Genomic DNA, 22,550 nt, shown 5'->3' with positions numbered 1-22,550 from the left:
ACCAAAATTGGCGGTTGCATCTAGCCTGGTGAAAATTTACATATTTTAAGGGTTTCGAGAATAGGCGCACAAAAATGGCTCGCTAGCGCCCCCTACAAAATAAAAAAAATGGAGTCCCTACAGTACGTTTAACGTAGACTAACGAAACGTGGTACACATATATAGCATGTCAACACGTATAAAAAAGCTCATTGGAGCCATACCCTTAACGCAACAGGAAGTCCGCCATTTTGAATTGAAGGTTCGAAATTAGTGCGATTTTGGCCATTTCCACATGTCGTACTTTAACGAACTCCTCCTAGAGATTTCATCCGATCGACTTCAAATTTGGTCTGTGCCATCTTAAGACCTTAGAGATGAAGAGTTATTAAAAGCTAGCCTAGCTGTGGCGGGGCGGCCATTGTGTGCGTTTCGCCATCGAAACAGGAAGTGGGTGTAACTTTTCAGGATTCATAAGAGTTCAACCCTGAGGACATATACAGGCCGACATTGACTCAAAGTTATAGAGCCCCTTACTGGCATGGGAAGTAGGCCTAAAAGTCAAGGTGCTATACTTTAACGAACTCCTCCTAGAGATTTCATCCGATCAACTTCAAATTATTTTTGTGCCATCTCAAGACCTTAATGATGAACATTTATTAAAAGCTTGAGTTTTCGTCCAACGGTGTGGGCATGGCGTGGCGGCCATTTTGAGCATTTATCGATGAACAAAGAAGTTGTTGTAACTTTAGTGTACATTGTCATATCTGCCCGAAATTTCTCACGATTGACAAGGGTCCAGGCCTGCGGTCATCTATAGGCCAAAATTGACTTTTGGTTATAGCGTGATATATTTGAATGAATAAGCCTGAATGTTTGACTTGACATTCTTTCCGAAATCAGCAGGTCTAAAATCACTGTCTAAGTGACCCAAATCCAAAAGTAAACTGTGACTACATCCTTGATCAGGATGGCATTCCCCTTCTCTCTCTCACACAAACACACCCACACACACACACACACACACACACCTCCAAACTGTCACCCCTTACTGCCAACCTGCCCACCAAACTACACATACAGTCGCATACACAATCACACACAGTTTCTTTGACTAACATAACTTCACATCATTTCTTTCTGCTTCCCTCCCTCTCATTTCACCCATGTTTCTTCTTTCACACATGTGATTCTCTGTCTAGAAATCAGAACTTCAACAGAAAAACTTTGTGGTTGTGACTCAACTTGTCGCATTCATCCTTTCTGTTCTTTTTTCTGTTCTTTTTTTCTGCGCAGTTTCTTGGCTTCTTGGTCCGTCTTTTTCAAACACACACACAAAATTCTAAAAAGACTATGAAATAGCAACACACTGAACTCAGACTTTCCCACAGCACAACAGCAGCTCAATCTCTGACAGGAAATCGATGGAGGAAAATATCAGATCTCTTGTGAGTGTGGGCATTGCACACCAGCCTCTTTTTCAAGGAGTTTTTTTCTTCTTCTTCCAAACACTACCAAAGCAGTCTATCAGTTGTTTTTTTATCCAGTGGCTCACGTTCAAGCCAATTTAAGAAAAGTATCTCATTTCGCAGTGGAAATGGATTGATTCATTCACAAAATGCCCCTCTTCTGCGCTTTCATCATCTTTTCATCCATGCTCTGCATATCTGCTGTCATCTAATCTGGTGTTGCTCTGTCGCTAGTGAGCAGGGGCAATTATCGGGAGTCTGCATTTAACGCTTGAACAAAATGTCAGACAGTTCAAAGCTGCCTGTCAGTCAGCTTTCTGTACAGAATCACCACCGGAGCGCCTGAGGCTTTTCATCGCATATATCGCTAACTGAGGGGCTCAGAGACACAGGCAGGAAAAAAGTGACCCACTTATTTATTATTTATGGGTTGCCCTGCCACTCCTGCTCCTTTTCAGGGTCGTAAACTATGTGACAGCAACAGCACAGTATATTAATGCAGCTATTATATCTAAGAGGTTGTCATTTACTGTAATTAATGCAGACGATTCAACATAAGCACCCATAATCACAGAGAAAAACAACCTAACTGTATTATGTGTAATTGAGTGATTAAAAGTAGTGGTCATACAAAAATAAAAACAAGACACTACCCCCATCTGTGTCACAACAGTTGCTAGAGTAACTACTAAATGTGAGAGGAAAACATCTAAGACTAATCAAGTTACTGGGATGAAGCTACTGTAGTTGTTCAATTGGGAAAAAATAAGCAATGATTAGGCTGCTTCAAAGTGATGTTGTTGGGCACTCTCATTAATTTCATATCTAAGAATATCTCATAGCTGTTCAAAAACACTATATATCAAGCATCATATTGCTTTTATCAAACCAGAGCACACACATTCATAGCCCTCCTATTTTAAACTGCTAAAACTGAAACCCCTGTGTAACATGAACATTAACACAATAAACATAATTATGAGAGGTGATTCACAGTCAGAAAAAATAGTAGTACTATCCATTTTATGACAACAAAAACGGAGGTTAAAGTGTTGTATGATTTTTTTTCTCCAATTTAACTAACTAAACAAAGAATTGGAAAAAGAGATTTGACATTTAATATTGTTATGTATATCAATTTTGAACGACATCTTTTTTAAACTATTGTTGGATTGATTTCAATCATACCTCCCCACCCTACTCTACCACCCTCTACACTGCAGTTTACATTAAAGGCGCTGCTAATAACTGGAGAGCCGAGCTGCGCACAGCATGTGCAACTCCATTCTCCAGCAACACAAGTCACTTTTCACTGTAATCTCTGTGGCAGGGAAGATGAGGTAACCATAGTAACGGGCTACTTACGATGGGGCCGGGGGGACCCTGAGGCCCTTCTCCTCCCTTTAAGCCAGCTGGACCCTGAAAGCAGAGGACAGGAGAGGGTTAGATCTTGTTCACTGCGGGCTGCCGCTCAATGCCATTCAAAGAGCAGTAATCACAGCTGTCAAATGGGCTTTGAATGCTACCGTGTGTGTGCATGTGTGCATGCATGTAAAGATATGTGTATACCTGTTTATGTGTGTGTGGAGGGCATAGATCCAGAAAGGCATACAGTAACTAGCAATCTGTGAACTATACAGTATTAAAAGGGGAGGAAACCTTTAAGTAGTTTTTGTAGTAGTGTTTAGTAATCATAGTAGTATCTCTTTTTGTATATTAGTGATGATGCTATCATTACCAAAAGCTATGACAGTTGATAAACGTTTCTTGCATTGACTCCAAAGGAAAGTTTTCTAAACTGTACTTACAGTATTCCTTCCAGATGTATGTACATGAAAGCAAAGGACAATGTGCTTTCTTTGAATATGTGCTCACAATCCCCATGTTATTAGCTCCCAATTTACTGAGGCAGCAAGTAATTAAGGGGTCAGTTTACCCAAAAATCAAAAAACACATTTTCTCACTTCTTAGCTTTGGATATATAGAAAAGAAAAACATTTTAAATATTGTAAAGCATATATTTCCTTAGAATTACTTTATTATATTATTAAATTTTTTAAATAGTCCATATGAGAACTGTTCACAGTGAGGTGTGTCTATTATTCAGAGTAAACAGAGCACCATTTACGGAGAGAGAGGTTGCTTTTGAAATGTCACTTTTCAGTGCTGTAAGCACCACAAACAATTGTATTGGGTTAGTGGCAGAGATCTCAGAGACAGACGTCGTTTATTAATGAACTCAGTAGTTTAGTCAATAGATTTGTTTAAAATTCCCAAACTCAGGAAATAAATAATATAAAAACAATAATAATTTTATGACACTGAAATCCTTATTAATGAAATACCAATATTTCAAAACATTTACTTAGACTGCAGTTCAACTTCACCAGAGAAAAATGGGCTATTACTTAAAGGGGCTGTACACGATATTCAGAAAAAAAAAACATTCTGGGATTGCTTCCACACGGCTCTCACGGACTGTTCCCCAACTCATCAAATACTGGCGCTTTGTCACGGCCCTCGGTCTCTGATACTGACGCACAAGGCCGGACCAGCTCTCAAAACAAAGAACTGAGAAGCTCAGATTACAACACACACAAAGGAAGTGTGACTTCATTCTCTGCTCAGGACGCCATTGCTCCACTCTATCTTAAATATGAAATATTAGTTTACTGCAGTGCTATATTGATGTTCTGAATATCGAGTACAGCCGATTTAATACAGTAGAAGCAAAGACCTCTGACATGGCCATGCCCTATCCCGCAATGTTAACAAAAGTGAAAAAAAATATTGTATTGTATAAATGTATTTATATTATCAATGCAAAATAACTCATTAAATGAGCTTCCAAGGAAATGAAAAAGAGAAAGGATGACAAGGTTCTGAAGCCAGCAGTGGGCCACAAGTTCAAGTATAGTCCATCTATCTGGACCTGTCTGTCATTTGGAGATTCCAGCGCTTGGATGGAAATGCTTGTGCTGCTGAAAAATAGCACTGAGGCTGAGATTGCATATTGAAAACACAGTTCACCGTGGGCAGTAAAGACTTTCATTATAATATCTAATTTACAGGATCTGACAGAGTCAGGGGGTGCAGACGCTGCCAAGCAGGCTTGCCGCGTCCCTGGGTTCCACATTTTCACCATTGTGCATTAGAAGGGAGGAAGGATCTTTCTTTGCCAGACACACAAAAAGTTATTTATTGGCTCGTATATTGCTACTGTGCCTTTCCTCAAGAGTGAGAGATGGAATGAAGAGTGTGTGTGTGTGTGTGTGTGTGTGTGTGTGTGTGTGTGTCAATCTATTTTTTCTCTTTTGGATAGGAATAAACGTGTGTGTGTGCTTGCTCAGTGTCTGTGTTTGTACTTGGATGAACTTTTTTACATTCTTGCTCATACAACAAGTGTTCATGTTTATGTACAGTATGTTTGTCTGTGTGTAACTGAATGGGATCACTTTAAGAGAGAATGGAGGCTCTATTTGATTGTGTAGAGAGAGAGAGAGAGAGAGAGAGAGAGAGAGAGTGAGAGAGCGAGAGAGAGAGTGTGTGTGTGTGTGTGTGTGTGTGTGTGTGTGTGTGTGTGTGTGTGTGTGTGTGTGCTGCTCTTATGAAGAGAAAGACATCCCTCTGCACACATGGGACAAACATAAAGGTGGTAATAAGTCTGGGCTGTGCTATCGTGTGCTCTCTTAATGGTCAGCCTTGAAATGAGCCTCAGTCCCTCAAGCTGATCCTCAGTCCGCCTCTAACAGCCATTCGCTCCAACCTTGAACTTTTTCTCACTCACATCCACTTCTTTTGAGAATTAAATTTGGGATGTGATGTGATGTGGAATGTGATGTACTCAAAAAGTCATGGGTTTGAATCAGAATCAGACAGAAACAAAACAGGAATTCCTTAAAGAAAATGATCTGAAACTAGTGCAGCCCTAAACATGGAATTAAATGCCTATAAAATGGACAGACTACAGCTGATAACAGATATTTTACTGGTTAAAATCCTGCTGAGATTAATGATCATAACATTTGTCATTATTGTATCTGGCTCAGTCGTCTATAACGTCTATGTGAGCCAGTTCTGCACCTTTCAGTCAGGTCCACTGCCAAGCTTAACATTTGGTTTAACAGCAGGTGTTAGACCTGGGAATTAGGGTTTGGCATTATATTTAATCAGGTGTGTGATCAGAATGTGGGATGACACAAGACAATTATATGTTGACACGTGTATGTTTGCACAAGTGTGTTAATGTGTTTGTTACCATGGCCCCTGGAAGACCTCTTGCACCCTGGAAGCCCCGTAGGCCGGCAGGTCCTGCCTTGCCACTAGGACCGTGAGAACCTGGATCACCCTATAGAGGGAGAAAAAAATAGCATCCACTTATATATATATATATATATACATACACACATATATATATATATACACACATATATATATATATATGTATATATATATGTATATATATATGTATATATATATATATATATATATATATATATATATATATATATATATATATATATATATATATACCCTCAGGTAATCATTTAGCACAATTGCATTAGGAAAAAAAACAATGAGCAGAGCTGAATCTGTGAGAATGGCATCAGAGAATAACAAGTGAAGTGATTGATCTGTTTGATAAAAGCTAAAATGATACGTTATTATGCGGGAACAACAACAACATTGAGAAGTAAAGTTAAAAAAAAGAAGAGATGTGCCAATTTTTAACAAACAAAGGAATTTGTAATATTTTGAATCCATTCATTTTTAACAATAAGAGGGCACTTTTGTTACAGTGGAAATAAATGCTATAGAATCAACAAAAACAAGTTCCTATTCTGATGTGACTTGTTAAAAGAACAATGACAAAGATGACATCTCAATAAACACAACTACACTGTTCTACATCAATAAAGAACCTTGTATGACTGCAGATATTTTTGCAGTTGGATCTTCAACTACAAGATCATTTGTGCCAATTTGGCCAGAACTTAAAGTCCTTTGTCATTCTCTTTATTACACTGTGTTTTCCACATATTATATTAGAATAACTCTGTTACATGAAAAAGCAATGGGTAGTTCAAGTATAGGAATAAAGAGGAAAACATAACTACATAACAAATAACCTCCAAGAATAAAAACAAAGAAGCCAGGAATTAATTTCCTCTGTGGTCCTCTAACAAATAAGATGAGGAAAAAACATTATGAGCAAAAACACTTGGCATAATACAAGTATGATGCACTTACTACGTAGTACGCACTTTGATTTTTTTTTAGCATACAAAATACATGCTCATTTACCTTTCCACCCTCTTTTCCAGCAGCTCCAGGCAGACCTTGCTCACCAGGTGGACCAGGCGAACCTGGGTGTCCTCGCTCTCCGCTGGGACCTGTCTCTCCAGTTGGGCCCTGTCGTGGACAGCAGAGATATGCATTTGATAGTAGCGAACAAATCATACTTTTTCATATGTAATTTTTTTTTTTTCACACAATAAATGGAAGTCTTAATGAGATGTAACAATTTATTTTCAGCCCACGTTTCATTACTTTCAAGAGAAAATGTCTCACTGAAGGCATTCAAAATTATTTTTTATGCATTTTGTTTATATTCTCTACATATGGGTATTCTTTTTCAGGATTCAGCTGTTGTTACAGCTACATACTTTCATACATTTCAATCTCTCATAATTATCCCATAACAAGACAAAGAATAAGTCAGGGGGAGGAATCTAACTGTAGCGGTGTTTATATCTACCTGTGGTCCAACCACCCCTCCAGGTCCTGGAGGTCCCGTCTTTCCTTGGAAGCCCTGAAGGGGAAAGCAGAGACAATGTAGACTGTACACATGCAGGGTTATATAGTATGTGCTGTCTACATCATGCTGCACAGTATGTAAAGGGTCTGAGCCACACAGACAAGTGTGAGCTATGTGTCAGTGTACAGCAGTGTTGTAGTACTCGAGACTTGGTTGTCTGGGAGATGTCAGTCAAATCGTTGGTAATAACATTTTATGTATTACATTTTATTCATAATAGTTTGAAAAGAGTTTATTTTCAAAACAACATCTAAAAGAAAACACACAGCCATGTGTAAATTCAGGGTTCCTGCAGGTTTTACCAAGTCAACCTTAAGACTTTTTAAGACCTTTTTAAGACCATTTTGAATGAAATTGAAGACCTATAATGTCAGATGTCAGAGTAATGAAACATCGTCTGTATCGCTAAATATGCACTTCCCCATTGCTGAAGAAAAAAATATCTTTTATGTCTGTGGTACAATCCGAAAGAGACTTGCGCCATAACATGAAAGCTGATTGGCTGCAATATGTTGGTCTTGTTTTTAGTTAATACAGCAAATTATATTTGGACTAGCGAAAGAAAGAACTACAACACCACGGAATCAAAAACAAAACCATTGTAAAGCGCTGTGGGAGCATTAGAGGTAGAGTTGCATTAAGATTATTTAAGACCTAGAACACAATACTTCAGTGAATAAAGACTTTTTAAGGCCTTAAATTCTGATTTTGAAATTTTAGACTTTTTAAGACTTTTTAAGACCCCGCGGAAACCCTGGAATTCTGCAATGTAATGCTAACGAACACAGCTGGGACCACCTTCAATTTTATCTGCACTTAGTAAGGAAGCATAAAGAAAGGTAAGCTAAGTGTAAGTGACGCTAGCGACCAAAACTCTCCAGAAATCCCTTCACCCCTCACCCAAAGGGATTAAGCGAATATTAGCTATAAATATTAGCTAGTTGTGTTTGTGTATATACTGTATGTTTCAGTTGTTTGGTCTGCTCTGGTCTTGTCTCGGTTGTTGTTGACTACAACACTGGTGTACGGATATGTACTATGTAGTACTAAGTATCAGTGTATGGCAAAAATGTGTGTACACTTTTTGTTGGTCACTAATGAAAATATTCTTAAGTTATTGTTAAGCATGGTAACATTTTTAGCTATGCAGAGCAGTCAGCTGTATTCTGTTTGTACACTGCAAAAATAAATGTATCTTTACAACTCATTTGGTCTCATTTTCAACCTGTGAGAATGACTTTTTAGAGCAAGAAAGATCATTTCACATCCAATTAACTGTTTCCCTTCTATTACTGGTGCTTTACTTTCACCCTGACACAATTTGTATACTATCTCAGTAATCATCTTCCTTGCTTTATTTTTTTGTGCAACCTATCTGAGAGAGTGAAAGACCGAGTGGGGAGTGAGTGGGAGCTGATGGATGATGTTCAGGGTCAAATGGCACAACACACGGCATTTGAAACTACACACTCACCGTCTCGCCTCTCTGTCCGGGATGACCAGGCAGCCCATCTTTTCCTGGTGGGCCCTGGGGGTGAACAGTTCATAAAAACTAAGACATCAGGTCGTAAGTGGGTATTAATATTTGAAAAGCTAATATGAAAAGTGTCAACATGGACTTGTTGTTGCTAACTCACAGACAGTTTGACAGCAGCTACTTACATTGGGTCCTTTAGGTCCGGGGAAACCGACGGGTCCCTGTGGTCCTTGAGGTCCCTTAAATGAATAGAGCGAGTAGAGAGAAGAATGGATTAGACACACAACACAACTTTAAATGGTTATTGGTATTGAATTAGGATTTTAGTTGCCAAATCCAGCTTTCTTACCATGATTACTGGTAAATAATTAAGTCATATTCTTTATTAAAAACATATCTGATACTAACCCTCTCTCCTGGCGGGCCCCCTGGTCCATCATTGCCTGAGGTGCCCTGAGGAGAAAGGCACAGAGAAACGTTGTCAAAGTATGAAGTGTGAATAAAATGTATGCAAAGCATTGACACTGAGGTTATATAGCAAGCCTTTACATTTCTACCTGAGTTGGTACTCAAGAATTCCAACATCATGTGAGCAAATTAACCCATTTGTTGCCATTGATATTTTTTTTTACATAGATTACATAGAAATATTACATTCAGACTGCAAAATGTGCTCTGGGTACTTTCATATTCTTCCTGTATACAATGTTAAGCATGTAGACACATTTATTATCATTGGCCCTACCATAATAGATTCTAAAATAGCCCTGGCTCTCACCTTTGCACCTGGCGCTCCTGTTGGTCCCCTAGCACCACGCCCACCACGTGGACCCTACATACACAGCATTTAAAAATATACAGTAATTGTAAGATAAAGAAATAGCATTTTTCAGTATTTTGTTCGATATTAGAAAACACAACAAAACACATCAATAAAAAACAAAACAGAGAAAGTAATTAAGTATTTAGGCCAGGTCATCGATGGCTTCCCTGCCCATCTTTACAATTCCCCACCAAGTGCATATCCCCCTCAAAAGACAAGCAATGAAAGCCCATACACATCTACATAAAGAGAGATATTTTCATTTGAAAACAATAAATCATTTATGTGGAGGGCTCGAGCTGATTTGGCAGATGAATTGCCTACCGTTGGGCCACGTTGACCTCTAGGGCCTGCTTTGCCAGCGATTCCCTGAGAAATAAAAATAAAAGCTTTGATTTAGGACAAAATCATTCCTAGTACCATCAGAGAATAGAAGTGTTTTCGTATCTCTTTTTAGAAGTTTAAGCTAAAGCAACTACTCTACAGATATACCTTAAACATCAGACAAACACAAATGCCGAGGGGGTTTGAGTGAGAGTTGAAATAGAACCATCTAAGCATCTTTGGACAAAAACAAATAATGAAATTGCTGCTGCAAGTGGTTACCCACAGGCACTTGACAGCTTGAACTACCTGTCAGTTCTAGCATGCCGGGGCCATGGGTGTCTGCCTCTCAATGTCTGTCTGAGAGCAGAGACAAGCTTGTCTCTTCTATAATAACCCTCCGTTTCATCCCTTCATCTGTAACGCTTTTCAATTGGACCACTCTACGGTTACAAAGCTAAATCCAGTATTATATATATATATACAAATGTATATACAAGTTATTTTTCAGTTCAGACGAATGACACTGAGTAGATTTTAAGTTGAAATGTAATGATATTTTCTCAGTCAGACACGAACCAGCAACATCACAGTTAAATTTACATTTTGTTCTTCCAGTTGGACTGCTGGACTTAGTGGCCTTGCGGTCTAAAAGACACATTGACCATCCTCTGTCTCAGTATTCCACACTATCCACTCTTAATCCATCTCCTACACAGGAAACCCCACAGTAACCAAGAGTATGTGTATGTAATAGGAGAGAGAATAAGACATTTTGTGGCTCACCCTTGCTCCCTTCTCGCCATTTGCCCCAGGGAATCCAGGGAAGCCATTGGAGCCCTGCAAGACAAGTATAGAAAAAGAAAGAAAGAAGTGACAGAGAGAGAGGAAATACATTAGATAGTTGGAGGGTATAAAATAACTGAGATGTCTACCATAGTCTATGTCCAGTAACAATGTGACAGAGGCTGCACTTTACTGACCACGGCTAATTAATAGAGAAACTGTGAAGCCCTAACATAAGTACTGCCATGCAAGCCAGCATATTCTTATCATAGGGCCACAGTTCATAGGTTGTGAGTCCCCATAGATAAATGAGGACCTTCTTCTAATACTTAAGAGGAGCCAAAAGGGAAAGTCTCCTCCTCGCCACTTAGAGACTTTCTGACACACAGACAGACAGAGGTGCTGTTAGGTTGTTAGCACAAATAGGAAGCAAAATAGGAAGATAAAAAAGGTGTGGGCGCAAATAAAGACAAAGGAAGGGAAAACAGCAGATCCCCCGTGATACCCATCAGCAATTTAGTTATTGGACTTTCGCAGGCTGTGCCCGCTGATAGCAGCGATGGTGCCAGTCAAACAAATACTAGGAGGGCAATCACTGGTGGATGAATAAAAGGAGTACCCACCAGCTTACCAATATAGCCTCACTTAATGCAGCATTAGGTAGCATAAATATATATTCAACCAAATTTAGTTAAATATATTTTGGTTCAGCTTCACTACAAGGTCATGAGCATGTCTGAGTGTTTACAGTTTAAAACAGGCTTTGATGCAAAGCACATCTATAGTGCTCATTACTGTTCACATGCATATGTATATCAGGCATAATACTGTTCAGTATAAGCAAGAGCACCACCACAAGGCAGCGTGGGCAGAATTGCAAGAGGTAAACAGCCCAACATTGTGGAGACAGCAGGAAGGGAGATCTATGCTGCCTAATTTGTTTTTCACAGAGGTGCAGTTATGGTAAACTGAAAGGAGAGTTGGTACTGGACAAGCCTGACTTGCGCCACAGAGATAAGACAGTCCACTGAAGCTATTGCAAATGCCATCCAGAATTAACGGTGTGGGAAAGCTGTTAACAGAGAGTGATGGGGTGCAGCAGCCAAAAACACAGCCAGTGGAGGGATTTGTGCACAGGCTGATTGAGGGGGGATAAAGGCTGCAAATGGGCCAGGACTTTGACCCTGAACCTACTCTTGAGGACGATGGGACATTTTATAACATTGATGATACTGTGCAATGGGAACCCAGTGGGAGATGTTTGTTTCTATCTCAAACAACAAACAGCACTTGATCTTTTAAATTATTTGAATCAATTTAAGAAAAAAAGTTCCAAAAAGTGATACTAAGTTCTTGAGTAAAGTATTGTAAAATTATAGAGGATTTGATGATAGAGGAAAATCATCCTCATTATAGGTCACTATAGACCGCTTCATATTTTGTTTTAGCTAACAGAGGGGTGTCACAATTTTTAAATGCTGGATATCTGTCTTCTTTTTTAGAAGAAAACTCTTCAAATGCAGACTACAGAGAGGAAACTATGGCACTGTTTACACCATGCCAAAGCCAGGATGCCTTTATTGTCTCTCTAGAAACTTTAGTTTTTGAAGTATAAAGAGTTTAAAAAAGAAGATCTGATCCACTGGGAACCTTGTCGGCAGCATTTGTTTAAATTAATCTATGCATACAACCAAAGAAATATCCTTTGTGTTTTTGCCATTGTTGTGTAAAATAGCCAGTTATTAAAGAACGTATACAATTGCTTACAAATTACTGGAAAGAATACTATGCATTGGGATTGTAACTTGTATCCTCTGTTACTCCCACTTTGTGTAATTGATCCAGATCTCTAACTGCTGCTGACATTTACAGACAGAGTGTGAGACTTCTAGCCTATCTGGATGTTGTGAGAGTAGGTGTATCTGACCCGTCATATCAGTGCCAAGCTGTCAGTGCTGACAGCAACAGAGAAGAACCAGCTGCAGCAGCACATCTCGATAGTGGAGCTGTGGCACTGTGGTCAGCGCTGCAGTGTAAGGAATGCCTGACTGTTAGATAATGCCTGGAAGAGTTTAAGGAGGGAGGACAGCTGATGTCTCCAGCAGGGAACCATGCCACTTAGGCTTCCTACAGGAACTGTGGTGAAAGTACAGTAGGTGTCTGCTTGGGTTTGTGTCTGTGTGAGTAAAGGTTAGTCAGCAAGTTGGCAGATTCTAGAAAAGGCATATGAGAGCAAGTTTTGATATGGGTGGAAGTTGATGAGACAGATCACTGAGAGAATCAATGCACATATAGCGTAAACATTCACATATGTACACACATGCACATGCATATGTATACATGCATTATGTGCACGCACATGAGAATAAAAAGTTTGACACTGTAAAGGCTGTGTAGTGAGCGAACACAGCAATTGTCCTTCAACTGTTCACATTACTGAGGTGGCAAACGTCTCCTCTGTTGATCTGCCCTTAAGCAAGACACTACACATCTACAGCCGGCCCTGATCTCTGACCTCCCAGTGGAGTGGAGGTTATTGCTCTCATCACACACCTTGGAGCCTTGTCGACCAGGGTACCCAGGCAATCCAGGGACTCCAAGTTTTCCCTAAAAAAAGAGCAAAGAAAAACAAAACTTAGATGATGAATTCTCATTGTGTCACCACAGACATTGTTAGGAGACTGCAGTAAAGTTCACAGAAGCATTGCAAAAAGCAATAAACCTATACACGCAAAGTTTAACTTCTAGTGTGGGAAATATTTTATTACCATGTTTATGAACATGACATCATCCGTGCAGAGGCTTTTCTGCTATTCACCAAAATGTGAGTTCACTTCGGTCCATTTTGGTAATCATGGTGTACAGTTATAAAGAGGTACAGAGAATCTAATGCAACTATTCCGTCTGTTCTTTTAGTTTTATTTTGTTATTATGAATCCAGTACTTCTAACTCTGGTGCTGGTAATTTGTACTTGTATTGCAATGTTGCATTAATGTAAAGCAAATCAGGATGAGGATGTCAAAAAAATGGAAAATGCATTATTGATATAGCAAAAGTAGCATTGCAAAGTAGCTCATCTGTGTAGCAAATGGTGATTTAAATGTTAGTCAAATGAAAAAAATGCATCATTACTGTGTTTCCTATGATGTAATTTAAACCACAAAATGGACTGATCTAAGCCTATTTACTGTATAAGAAAACATCATTGTCATCAGTTATATTTTAATCCGTTAATCTGAACTGCAAAAATCTTGTTGTAACCTTCAAAACTAATAGTAGTATAAATACAGAAGCACCATGAAGCAACATACAGCAAGATCAAAGAACCATGGAGAAATGTTGGCAAAATAAGCCAATTAAATGGGACTGTTGTAGAGGTGAAGGGAGGTGGAGAAAATCTAAACTTCAATATGATCAGGACAGCTACGAAACTATTCAGACTGTTATTTGTTTGTATTGTTATTTGACCCCTAATACTGCAGGAAAAGAACAATCTTGACCCTGGTCTGGTTTTTGATCTCACAACAGCACTGAAACAGACTTTGTATTTCTATTCATATATGAGTAGTTATATTTATATGTTTTAACCTCACTCACTTAAAGCATTTTAATTGCATTTGTGTGTAATTATCCTATGCAATTAAACCTGAACTTCAGCATGTCAATGAAACAAAATCAAAATGATATCCACAGTTTTGCAATTCACTCTTTCTGCAGGTATTGATTACTTACCTTCTCTCCAGCTAGTCCCAAGGGACCAGCTTCTCCATTGGGTCCTGACTTGCCCTTGGGGCCCTCGGGGCCGTCCTCTCCTCTGGGTCCTAATACTCCACCCTCACCCTTGATGCAAAGAAAACATATATAAACTGTGTTATTATCTTTACCACCCTATCAATCTGCAACCGCAAACATCTGTATTCTCCTCAGAGATGATGATTCACCTTGTCACCCTTGAGACCCATGTCACCTTTGAAGCCAGGGAATCCATCCTCTCCCTGAAGATGAAAGAGACAAAAAGCTGTTAAGAGCTGCGTGTTTTATTATTGAGTATCACAGAGGCACAACTGATACAGTCCAGTCAAATATTTCAAATTGAAATACTTTAAAAAGCAAAACAGACTGAAGACTACACATCAGTGACAAAATCATAGTGAAAGTTTATCATGGCAGTCTTGTAGTACTATTGGCAGTTAACAGTATAATGGAACCTTAGGATAGTTTAATACTGACATCTAGTGGCCACTTAAAGCATTCACAGATTCACAGAAGCAGTTTTGACTCTTTGTCTCTGTTCTACTGACATCTGCTGGTTAGAATTCAGAATGCACTTTTCAATCTTTTCCAAGGGACCGCTATTATTGGTTCATGATGGCTGTGTTCTTGACATATTATACACTGATGCCAAATTTCTTACATATTTTCATACATAAAACCACTAAGATAATAAATAACAACCCAATATATTATGATAAGCATATACATGTATGTATGATTTGGAATTGGTAGAATATTTGTCCCACATGATTTTATTTAAGACAGTATTAAAGTAAAAGAGCTTTTAACAACAGTTGTTCAGTGTCGTAGGTAATCTCTTAAGAGCTTCAATTTCCGGACAACAGAGTGGAGGTAGCAACAGGCTACGTTCAACCACAGCAATCCGAGAAAACAATGGCAACGGATCAATCTCCAGTGAAACTGCCCTACAAACAGCCTCATTCTGGTTTAATGTTCCACACTCCATTTCAGCTCAGTGGCATGAGGACTTAACTGCCAGCCTGATGGGCCATTAAGAGTTTTTTCCACTTGCTGGATTGCAATGATGCCTCATTCGAGAGGGAATTGCAACTGTGATGGGTCCAATTTTTAGAGGAATGACATCTGTCAATCATGTTGAGGAAGGAGAGGACACTGGAGAGGTATTTACCTTTTCTCCTTTGCCACCTTTAAGGCCTCTAATTCCCTCAGCACCCTGGGGAGAGAGGACAATAAAGTGAGGATGAAATTCAGGGGAAATGGAAATGTATTATGAAAGGGTGGTACTGTATGACTAAGATAGAGCTTACTTTCACACCGCGAGGTCCAGGGTAGCCAATGGATCCCATAGGACCAGCAAGACCCTAAGATATTGTAAAAAAAGAGACACGTGATTGGTGAAGTAACATTGCAAATATGCATCAACCTTTACTGTAATGTGTTCCTGCTATATAAGATCACTTCACTAGAGACTGACCTATAGATTATTTCTATTGATGCCACTGTCTATATTGTACACGCCGGATCTATAGTGTATACACCTATTCATATCGTACCACCAGCTGTTATTCCGTATATATTTACTATTAGCACAACTTGTACTTACACTTAATGCACTGTTTCTTTTTATTCACCTGCACTGCTTACAATGTTCTACTGTATATACCTTAGCATATTTATGCCACTATTAATACTGTTCATACTGCTCATACTGTATATATCTAGTGTATTCATACCCCACACTGTTTATTCCACATTCTATTTTTTCTATATTTTGTTCTATAAATTCTGTACATGTTGCACTTCTGGTTAGATGCTAAACTACATTTTGTTGTCTTAGTATCTGTTCTTTGTATAATGACAACAAAGTTGAATCTGAATCTAATCTAGAGATATTTTCTATTCTATTTCCTAATGTTTTTATTAAACAGTGAACCCTCAAGAGGCTATTAGCCAAACTTACGCAATGGCAGCATCACCTCATATCCAGTAGTGAAATATAATACAATAAAATTAAACAAGTAAACTTTGGTAAAAGCCCAATACCTACTTGAATCTAGCCATAGTTATTTTTTAAATACTAAAATCAATGTCTTTAATATTTCTAGTATTCTAGTACTTTTGTTTAATTTTGACTGTACTTGGGCCAATCCTGTAGTGTGTATCTTTTATTTAACATGACGGGGAAGATAAACTACCAGATGGATTCATGTAAAGTGAAATCTAAACTTTGATAAATACAGTAGAATGAACACATCAACTCATGTTGCCTCTATAGAAATTGATTTAATCTCTATGTAGTCAAACTTTCTCATACAAATAATTGCATGATTTTAATAATTTTTCTCACATATCTATTGTTAGAATAACTTTATGAACACCATGTCTTGAAATAAGCTAATATTCTATTTCAAATATCTACACTGACTCTTTACAAAGCATATTTATAGTATTCATTTTTTTGGTGCCAGCTCAATTGCACAAGAACAACAAGGCAATTACAGAGAATCACAACATTAGCCAATCACAGGAAAGAATGAGGTCAATTTAGTGTATTTTATTTCTGAGACAGCTTACCAGATATCATCTAAATGGTGTGGTTATATTAAACCTCACCTTACTGGCACACTATGTGGGCTAAATGCTAAATTTCATTATTTGCAAAGTCTGCCCCACCCAGCCCTTTCCCTGTGCAGTGACACATTTGATGACTGTGAGAACAATAGTAATTACATACTTTCCTGCAAAATCAAAATTAACAGCTTAACTACATCATACTTACAGCTGCTCCTTTCTCGCCTGGAGGACCTTCTTTTCCTGGGTGACCCTATAAAAAAGTTCCAAGAGATTTAGTTGATCAATCTTGTCAGTTGGTATTAAATAACAATTAAAAATGAGTCAGGTGTTTTACTTACAGGAGGGCCATCAGCACCAGAAAGGCCAGCCAAACCTTGTTTCCCTTGAGGTCCCTAAATAGAAAGCAAAAAATGGGAAGTTACAGTAAATAGAAAGACATATAGTAGATACGTAGATCAGTAGACTGATCACTTCTAACAGTATTATGAAGACTGCTACAGGTTCATCTACTTGAAATCGTATTAAATATCCACAAACTAATATAATACTTTCATTTAGACAACGCAAGTGCTTATGCAGGAGTAGTCCTATAGTTATATGTATATAGTGTGTGTGTGTGTGTGTGTGTGTGTGTGTGTGTGTGTGTGTTTTAGCATTCAGCAAAGCCAGTAAAGTCCTCAGACAGCAGTGTATCTGCAGAATCACTTATGAGGTCTTGACTGAAACATTCACCATTCACTTATCGGGGCAGCAGAGTTGTGGTGGGAGGGCCGAAGGGGTGACTGGGTTCCCCGTGTACTTACTTTTTCACCAGGAGGCCCGATTGGACCTTGAGGACCAACGAGACCCTGAAAGACAATCGAGATAGGTCTGTTATTAGAACAGTCAGCCAAACTTATTTTTTCATAACTAGGCTTACATGATACTGACCCAAAATGAAGTGGTGCATTTTGGGATAAAAGAACACCCGCTTTGTCAATTTTGGAAAGTCTATACCTAATTTTCATGGTGTGCTGTATTTGTAATTTGCTTATTTTGTAATATATTCATCTACTTCCTTCTACAATTCCAGCCATTTGTTTTTGTCGCTCAGTTACTTCATGCTGCTTATTCTGATGTGTTCAGCTCTGTTCCGTCAGCTGGGCAAAGGGATGTTCATTCTTTTCTACATTTTAAAGTCACACATCTTGTAGACATCTTGAGAAGTCACCCCGTGAAGAATAAAAAAAAAGTTATTAACAATTCATATAAGCGAGCTGTGTTATTTTTCTATGGGGCCAATGCCTTCCCTGAAAGGCATCAATCAGCCTCTGGCCAGGTTTAACTGAAATGAAGTTATTTATTCAACATGTATACCATCAGGATAGGTCCATAATAATACTTTCCAGGGGAATGACTCCATCCTGTCCAGGCTATGAGCGTCAGCAGGACTAAAAATCTTACCTGGCAGTGGTCATTTTGCCCTGGCTACAATATTGAGTGCGCTGTTTTGTATTAAAGATGACTCAATTCTTCCCTCTGCCCCTAACTGGATAATATATAATCTGGTTAAGTGCTATCAAGTTATCACAATATGTCTCATCTCAGCAGGACAGAGAGGATATTGTTCTTCTTCATGGCCGCAGAGAAACAATGTTAGTGAACACTTGTTAAGTCCTTGCTCTGTTTTGGTGTCAGTTTTGTTGAATGCCCCACAGAGTACCCTTAAGGAATGAATGATGGCGAGAAAGGAGAAAAAGGCAAGTAGAGCAAAAGCAAAAGAAGTCTGAGAACGTTTGATTAAGAAAACAGAAGTGCGAGTGATCATCCCAATTCATAGTATCTATGGATATGCCAACAAGGATGGAGTGTGAAAAGGGAAGATTGAAGCAGAGAGCACAGGGAAGAAGAGAGATGACAAGAGAGGAATGAAGAGATTGAGCAAGAGAGGAGGAGCAATCAGACAGGGTTAGAAAAAAGAGATACAGAGAAAGAGAGGATGGAAAAGAAACTTACATGTGGACCAGGCATACCCTGTTGCCCAGGAGGTCCCGGCTCTCCTTGTGGACCCTATGCATAACAAAGAAAAAGAAGAGGATGCAAGTGCTACTATTTTATCTGTTCTATTGTATGTTTTGAATCTGCACAACTATTAAAAATGAAACAATATTCAGATAATTTAAACAAACACAGTCAAGGACTAATTTAATTGTATCTACTGTATATGGGCAATGGGGAGCAAATCTTAAAGTCATTAGGTGCCATGTGTCTTTTGTTGTTTTTCCACATCTGAACTGTGGTACTGGGTTAGGTGACCTTGCTTGGACAGATTGGTTGAATTGGCTTTATCCAATCTATGTCAAGAATGTGAAACAAAGAAATATGATACACTGGCTCATGAAGCAGATCTGTCTGTGTTCTGGCCTTCTCCAAATTTATGTTTATTTCCTATCAAAGCCAGTCTTAAAATCTAGTGGGTGTTCAGAATCTGGCTATGAAACACAGCTTTCTCTACATAAACGCTGTGGGGCTACAGAGCCATCTGGGTATGGATTAAGGCTAATGAGACAAACTGAACTGGTGGGTTGTTTGGTATCCCTGCTGAGAATGAGTGTGTCACAAACCAAACATATACAAAAACCGACAATACCCGTGTGAAGCAGTCTTCTCCAGCTGTTACAACAAACACTACATACAAAAGTTGGATTCAGAGACGTTAAGGTTGCCTGACTGAGATTGTTAGCAGGGCCTTGAGTGCAAAGTTGGACATTCGTCTAAGTTCCAAATGTAGCAATTAAAAACATTTGGGCTCTTCACTCGTAAAGATAAAAAGTCTTTAAAACATCCATATGTTAGAGGCTGTTGTAAGCATCATACAGGTTTATAAACCCTTTAGGAAGCTTTTCTACTGTGGATACTTTCAAGTATCTCCAAGATCAATACTAATTTCGGAGAAATGAATGAGAAGCACACCATTGTTTTGTGTCCCTTTAACAGCTGCTTATTTCCTCAGCTCAGTGACTCAGTGACCACACAGACAACATGTGGGCTTGCCCGGCTGCCTTGACCAATGCTACGTTACCCTCACTCACACGTCCCACTGAGCAGCTGAATGCATGAGGGGACCATCACAGCCAGGCTTTTCGGTTTCATCCCTTACTAAAGTTAAAGGCCTCGTTATCACAGCCTGCTAAGTCAGCAGGCTTTGTAGTTTAAGGAAAAGGTCTGACGACTATGATAAGACACCCCCCGTCTCCATTTACCATCTCCAGTCAGCAAATGACCTTTCACCCCTTCTACACAGGAGTAAAAGGTCACTGACCTGCAATTGGCCTCAAGCAGGCCAAATTACAATTTGCTTACGTGGTCTTCACAAATATTTGCAGGAACATTCCCTTTATAACAATTAGATTTTATACTCTAACTGGTAAATATTAAAAATGAACAAAACATAAATATTTCTCACCATGTTTCCTTTGGGACCAGCTTGCCCATCAATTCCAGGGAGACCCTAAAGAGATCAGAAATTTAAGAATGAAAATCACAACACAAATAATGAGTACAGAATTAAGTGATACAGAAGGTGTACTTACACGCTGTCCACCAGTACCTGGAGACCCTCTGGGGCCAAGCAAACCTCGAGGACCCTGTATTTTAAGACAAACATAGGTACACTAAAGTACACTAATACTGAAACATATACGGTTCAAGTGTGTAAAATAATGACCACTTGTGGCCATATTTGGCAACTGCAGGTACATTTCAGGGAGTGAGCATGAAAGTTTCTTATCTCAACATCATAAATCTTTGCACTTACTGTGCTCTTTCATCTAATGGACAGTGTGTGTGTGTGATGAAATGCTGTGCAACTATTGCTTTAAAAGGACAACATTGTTTTGGATATGACAGCTACCATTTCTCATGCAACTCTATGGTCCATTTGAACTGAACCTGGAAGGATATAGCAGTTTCTCATGTGTAATGACAGAACAACACATTTCCCAGTTCTATTTTCTGATCTTTTACTCAGAGCCATTCTGTTTGGCAAGGTCCAGATTACAAATGCAATGGTCCTTGCAGACAGGAATGTCGTTACAGTTGCAAGAGGTGTGTGTTTAAATAATTGCAAATGAAAGTAGAGGAACGAATGAGGGGATGAGGCCTGTTGTAGCTAAGGAAATTAGCAACATGATGGTCATATGTTTGTCAATTTCTTATTGGTTTAACAATCCTGTACAACTGTGTCATCAAATAATTCATAAATACACTTACACTGTCTCCAGCCACACCTCTCTGTCCAACCTGGCCATCTTCACCCTTGATAGAAAAGGAATGTGTTATCAAGGAATGCAGAGTATTTTTTAAGACTTTTGAGAACAAGGTTATGTTCTATGGTGACTGGTGTACTACTTACTCTGGGGCCATCCTCTCCTGGAGGTCCTGGAGGTCCTGTAGAACCATGTTCTCCCTGGAGAAAAGATCACAGAAAAGGAATATCAACAAAGAGTGGGAATGGCAAGTAACTAGAGAGTCCTCAAGCTTGATCACTGCAGATAAGAGAACAAAAACTGATTTTTACTTCTTGAAAAAGTATGATATGGGGGTCAAAAATTCACAAAACATAGAGAAACAATGTTAAAAAGAAAGCAACAAAAATGGCAACAAAACTGCCTTTATTCTACAGTACACCACAATTGGCATGGGCCTATATGGTTTCCAGTATTTATAGAACTCTATAAGAACTGGCCTACTTCTGGTGGCTCTGTAATTAACCAGTATAGGATAAGGCATGAAAGCCTTTCTAGAAATACAACTCTGTGATCTCTGTCCTCTCTCTTTAGGCTCTCTATGCAGGCCCAAATTCCACAAACACTAAACTCAGCACTCTTCATTTGCCTCCAGGCCTGGTTAAATGCAGCATAAGTGGTTCTGGAGTCGGTCCCACCTCTCATAAGCCCTGATGAGTTCCACTGGTTTAGAATTCATATCTGTCAACACTGTAGTGTACATGAGATGGATGAGAGGTGGCTTTTGAGCAACCAATCAGGCCTGGATCTGCTGTAAGGACAGGGTACAGAGCGGCAATAACTGTGATCAATGAGGGTTTCTTTAGGTCTAGAAATAAGAGACTGTAGGATCTTATTTTTGGAAACAGATATAAGTCTTTGATTATGTTTGTCCTCTGACCTTGTTCATTCACCAAACCCAAAATTATCTCTCCTCATACTTACTCTATGCCCTTTTTCTCCAGGAAGACCAGGGAGACCGTCAAAACCTCTGTCACCCTGAAACAGCACAGTAACAAATGGTTAGCTCTTTCAAGCGGAGCAACTTTTCAAATACATCCCACACTCACTGGTTTATTGGATAACCCAATGTGTACTTTACCTTGGTCCCTGCCTCTCCTGGCATTCCTCGAGCACCATCGGCTCCATTACGACCCTGGAGGACACGCAAATATCATGTCAGGCTACATGGAAATCAGATTAGAAAAAATATGATCTTTGATGGTTTGATGGTTCTAACTAGTTTAGAGTTAAATAAACATTACTTTATGAATTTAC

General features: G+C 39.0%; 1 protein-coding gene across 1 annotated transcript in view; it reads right to left on the bottom strand.

Annotated features, from left to right (window-relative positions):
• The window catches only part of LOC144526665 (collagen alpha-1(XI) chain-like), an 84,796-nt gene that overhangs the window by 26,897 nt on the left and 35,349 nt on the right, over positions 1-22,550 (bottom strand). The window contains 25 exon segments of the mRNA XM_078264278.1: positions 2,814-2,867; positions 5,707-5,796; positions 6,753-6,860; positions 7,207-7,260; positions 8,741-8,794; positions 8,929-8,982; positions 9,152-9,196; positions 9,522-9,575; positions 9,891-9,935; positions 10,677-10,730; positions 13,230-13,283; positions 14,410-14,517; positions 14,619-14,672; positions 15,602-15,646; positions 15,741-15,794; positions 17,213-17,257; positions 17,346-17,399; positions 17,811-17,855; positions 19,003-19,056; positions 20,453-20,497; positions 20,580-20,633; positions 21,259-21,303; positions 21,401-21,454; positions 22,218-22,271; positions 22,375-22,428. Coding sequence (XP_078120404.1) covers positions 2,814-2,867; positions 5,707-5,796; positions 6,753-6,860; positions 7,207-7,260; positions 8,741-8,794; positions 8,929-8,982; positions 9,152-9,196; positions 9,522-9,575; positions 9,891-9,935; positions 10,677-10,730; positions 13,230-13,283; positions 14,410-14,517; positions 14,619-14,672; positions 15,602-15,646; positions 15,741-15,794; positions 17,213-17,257; positions 17,346-17,399; positions 17,811-17,855; positions 19,003-19,056; positions 20,453-20,497; positions 20,580-20,633; positions 21,259-21,303; positions 21,401-21,454; positions 22,218-22,271; positions 22,375-22,428 — 1,431 coding nt within the window.

The sequence above is a fragment of the Sander vitreus genome, chromosome 12 (genome assembly GCF_031162955.1).
Source record: "Sander vitreus isolate 19-12246 chromosome 12, sanVit1, whole genome shotgun sequence".
NCBI lineage: Eukaryota > Metazoa > Chordata > Actinopteri > Perciformes > Percidae > Sander > Sander vitreus.
The sequence above is the reverse complement of the archived record's forward strand: the minus strand, read 5'-3'. Positions and strand labels throughout refer to the sequence as shown.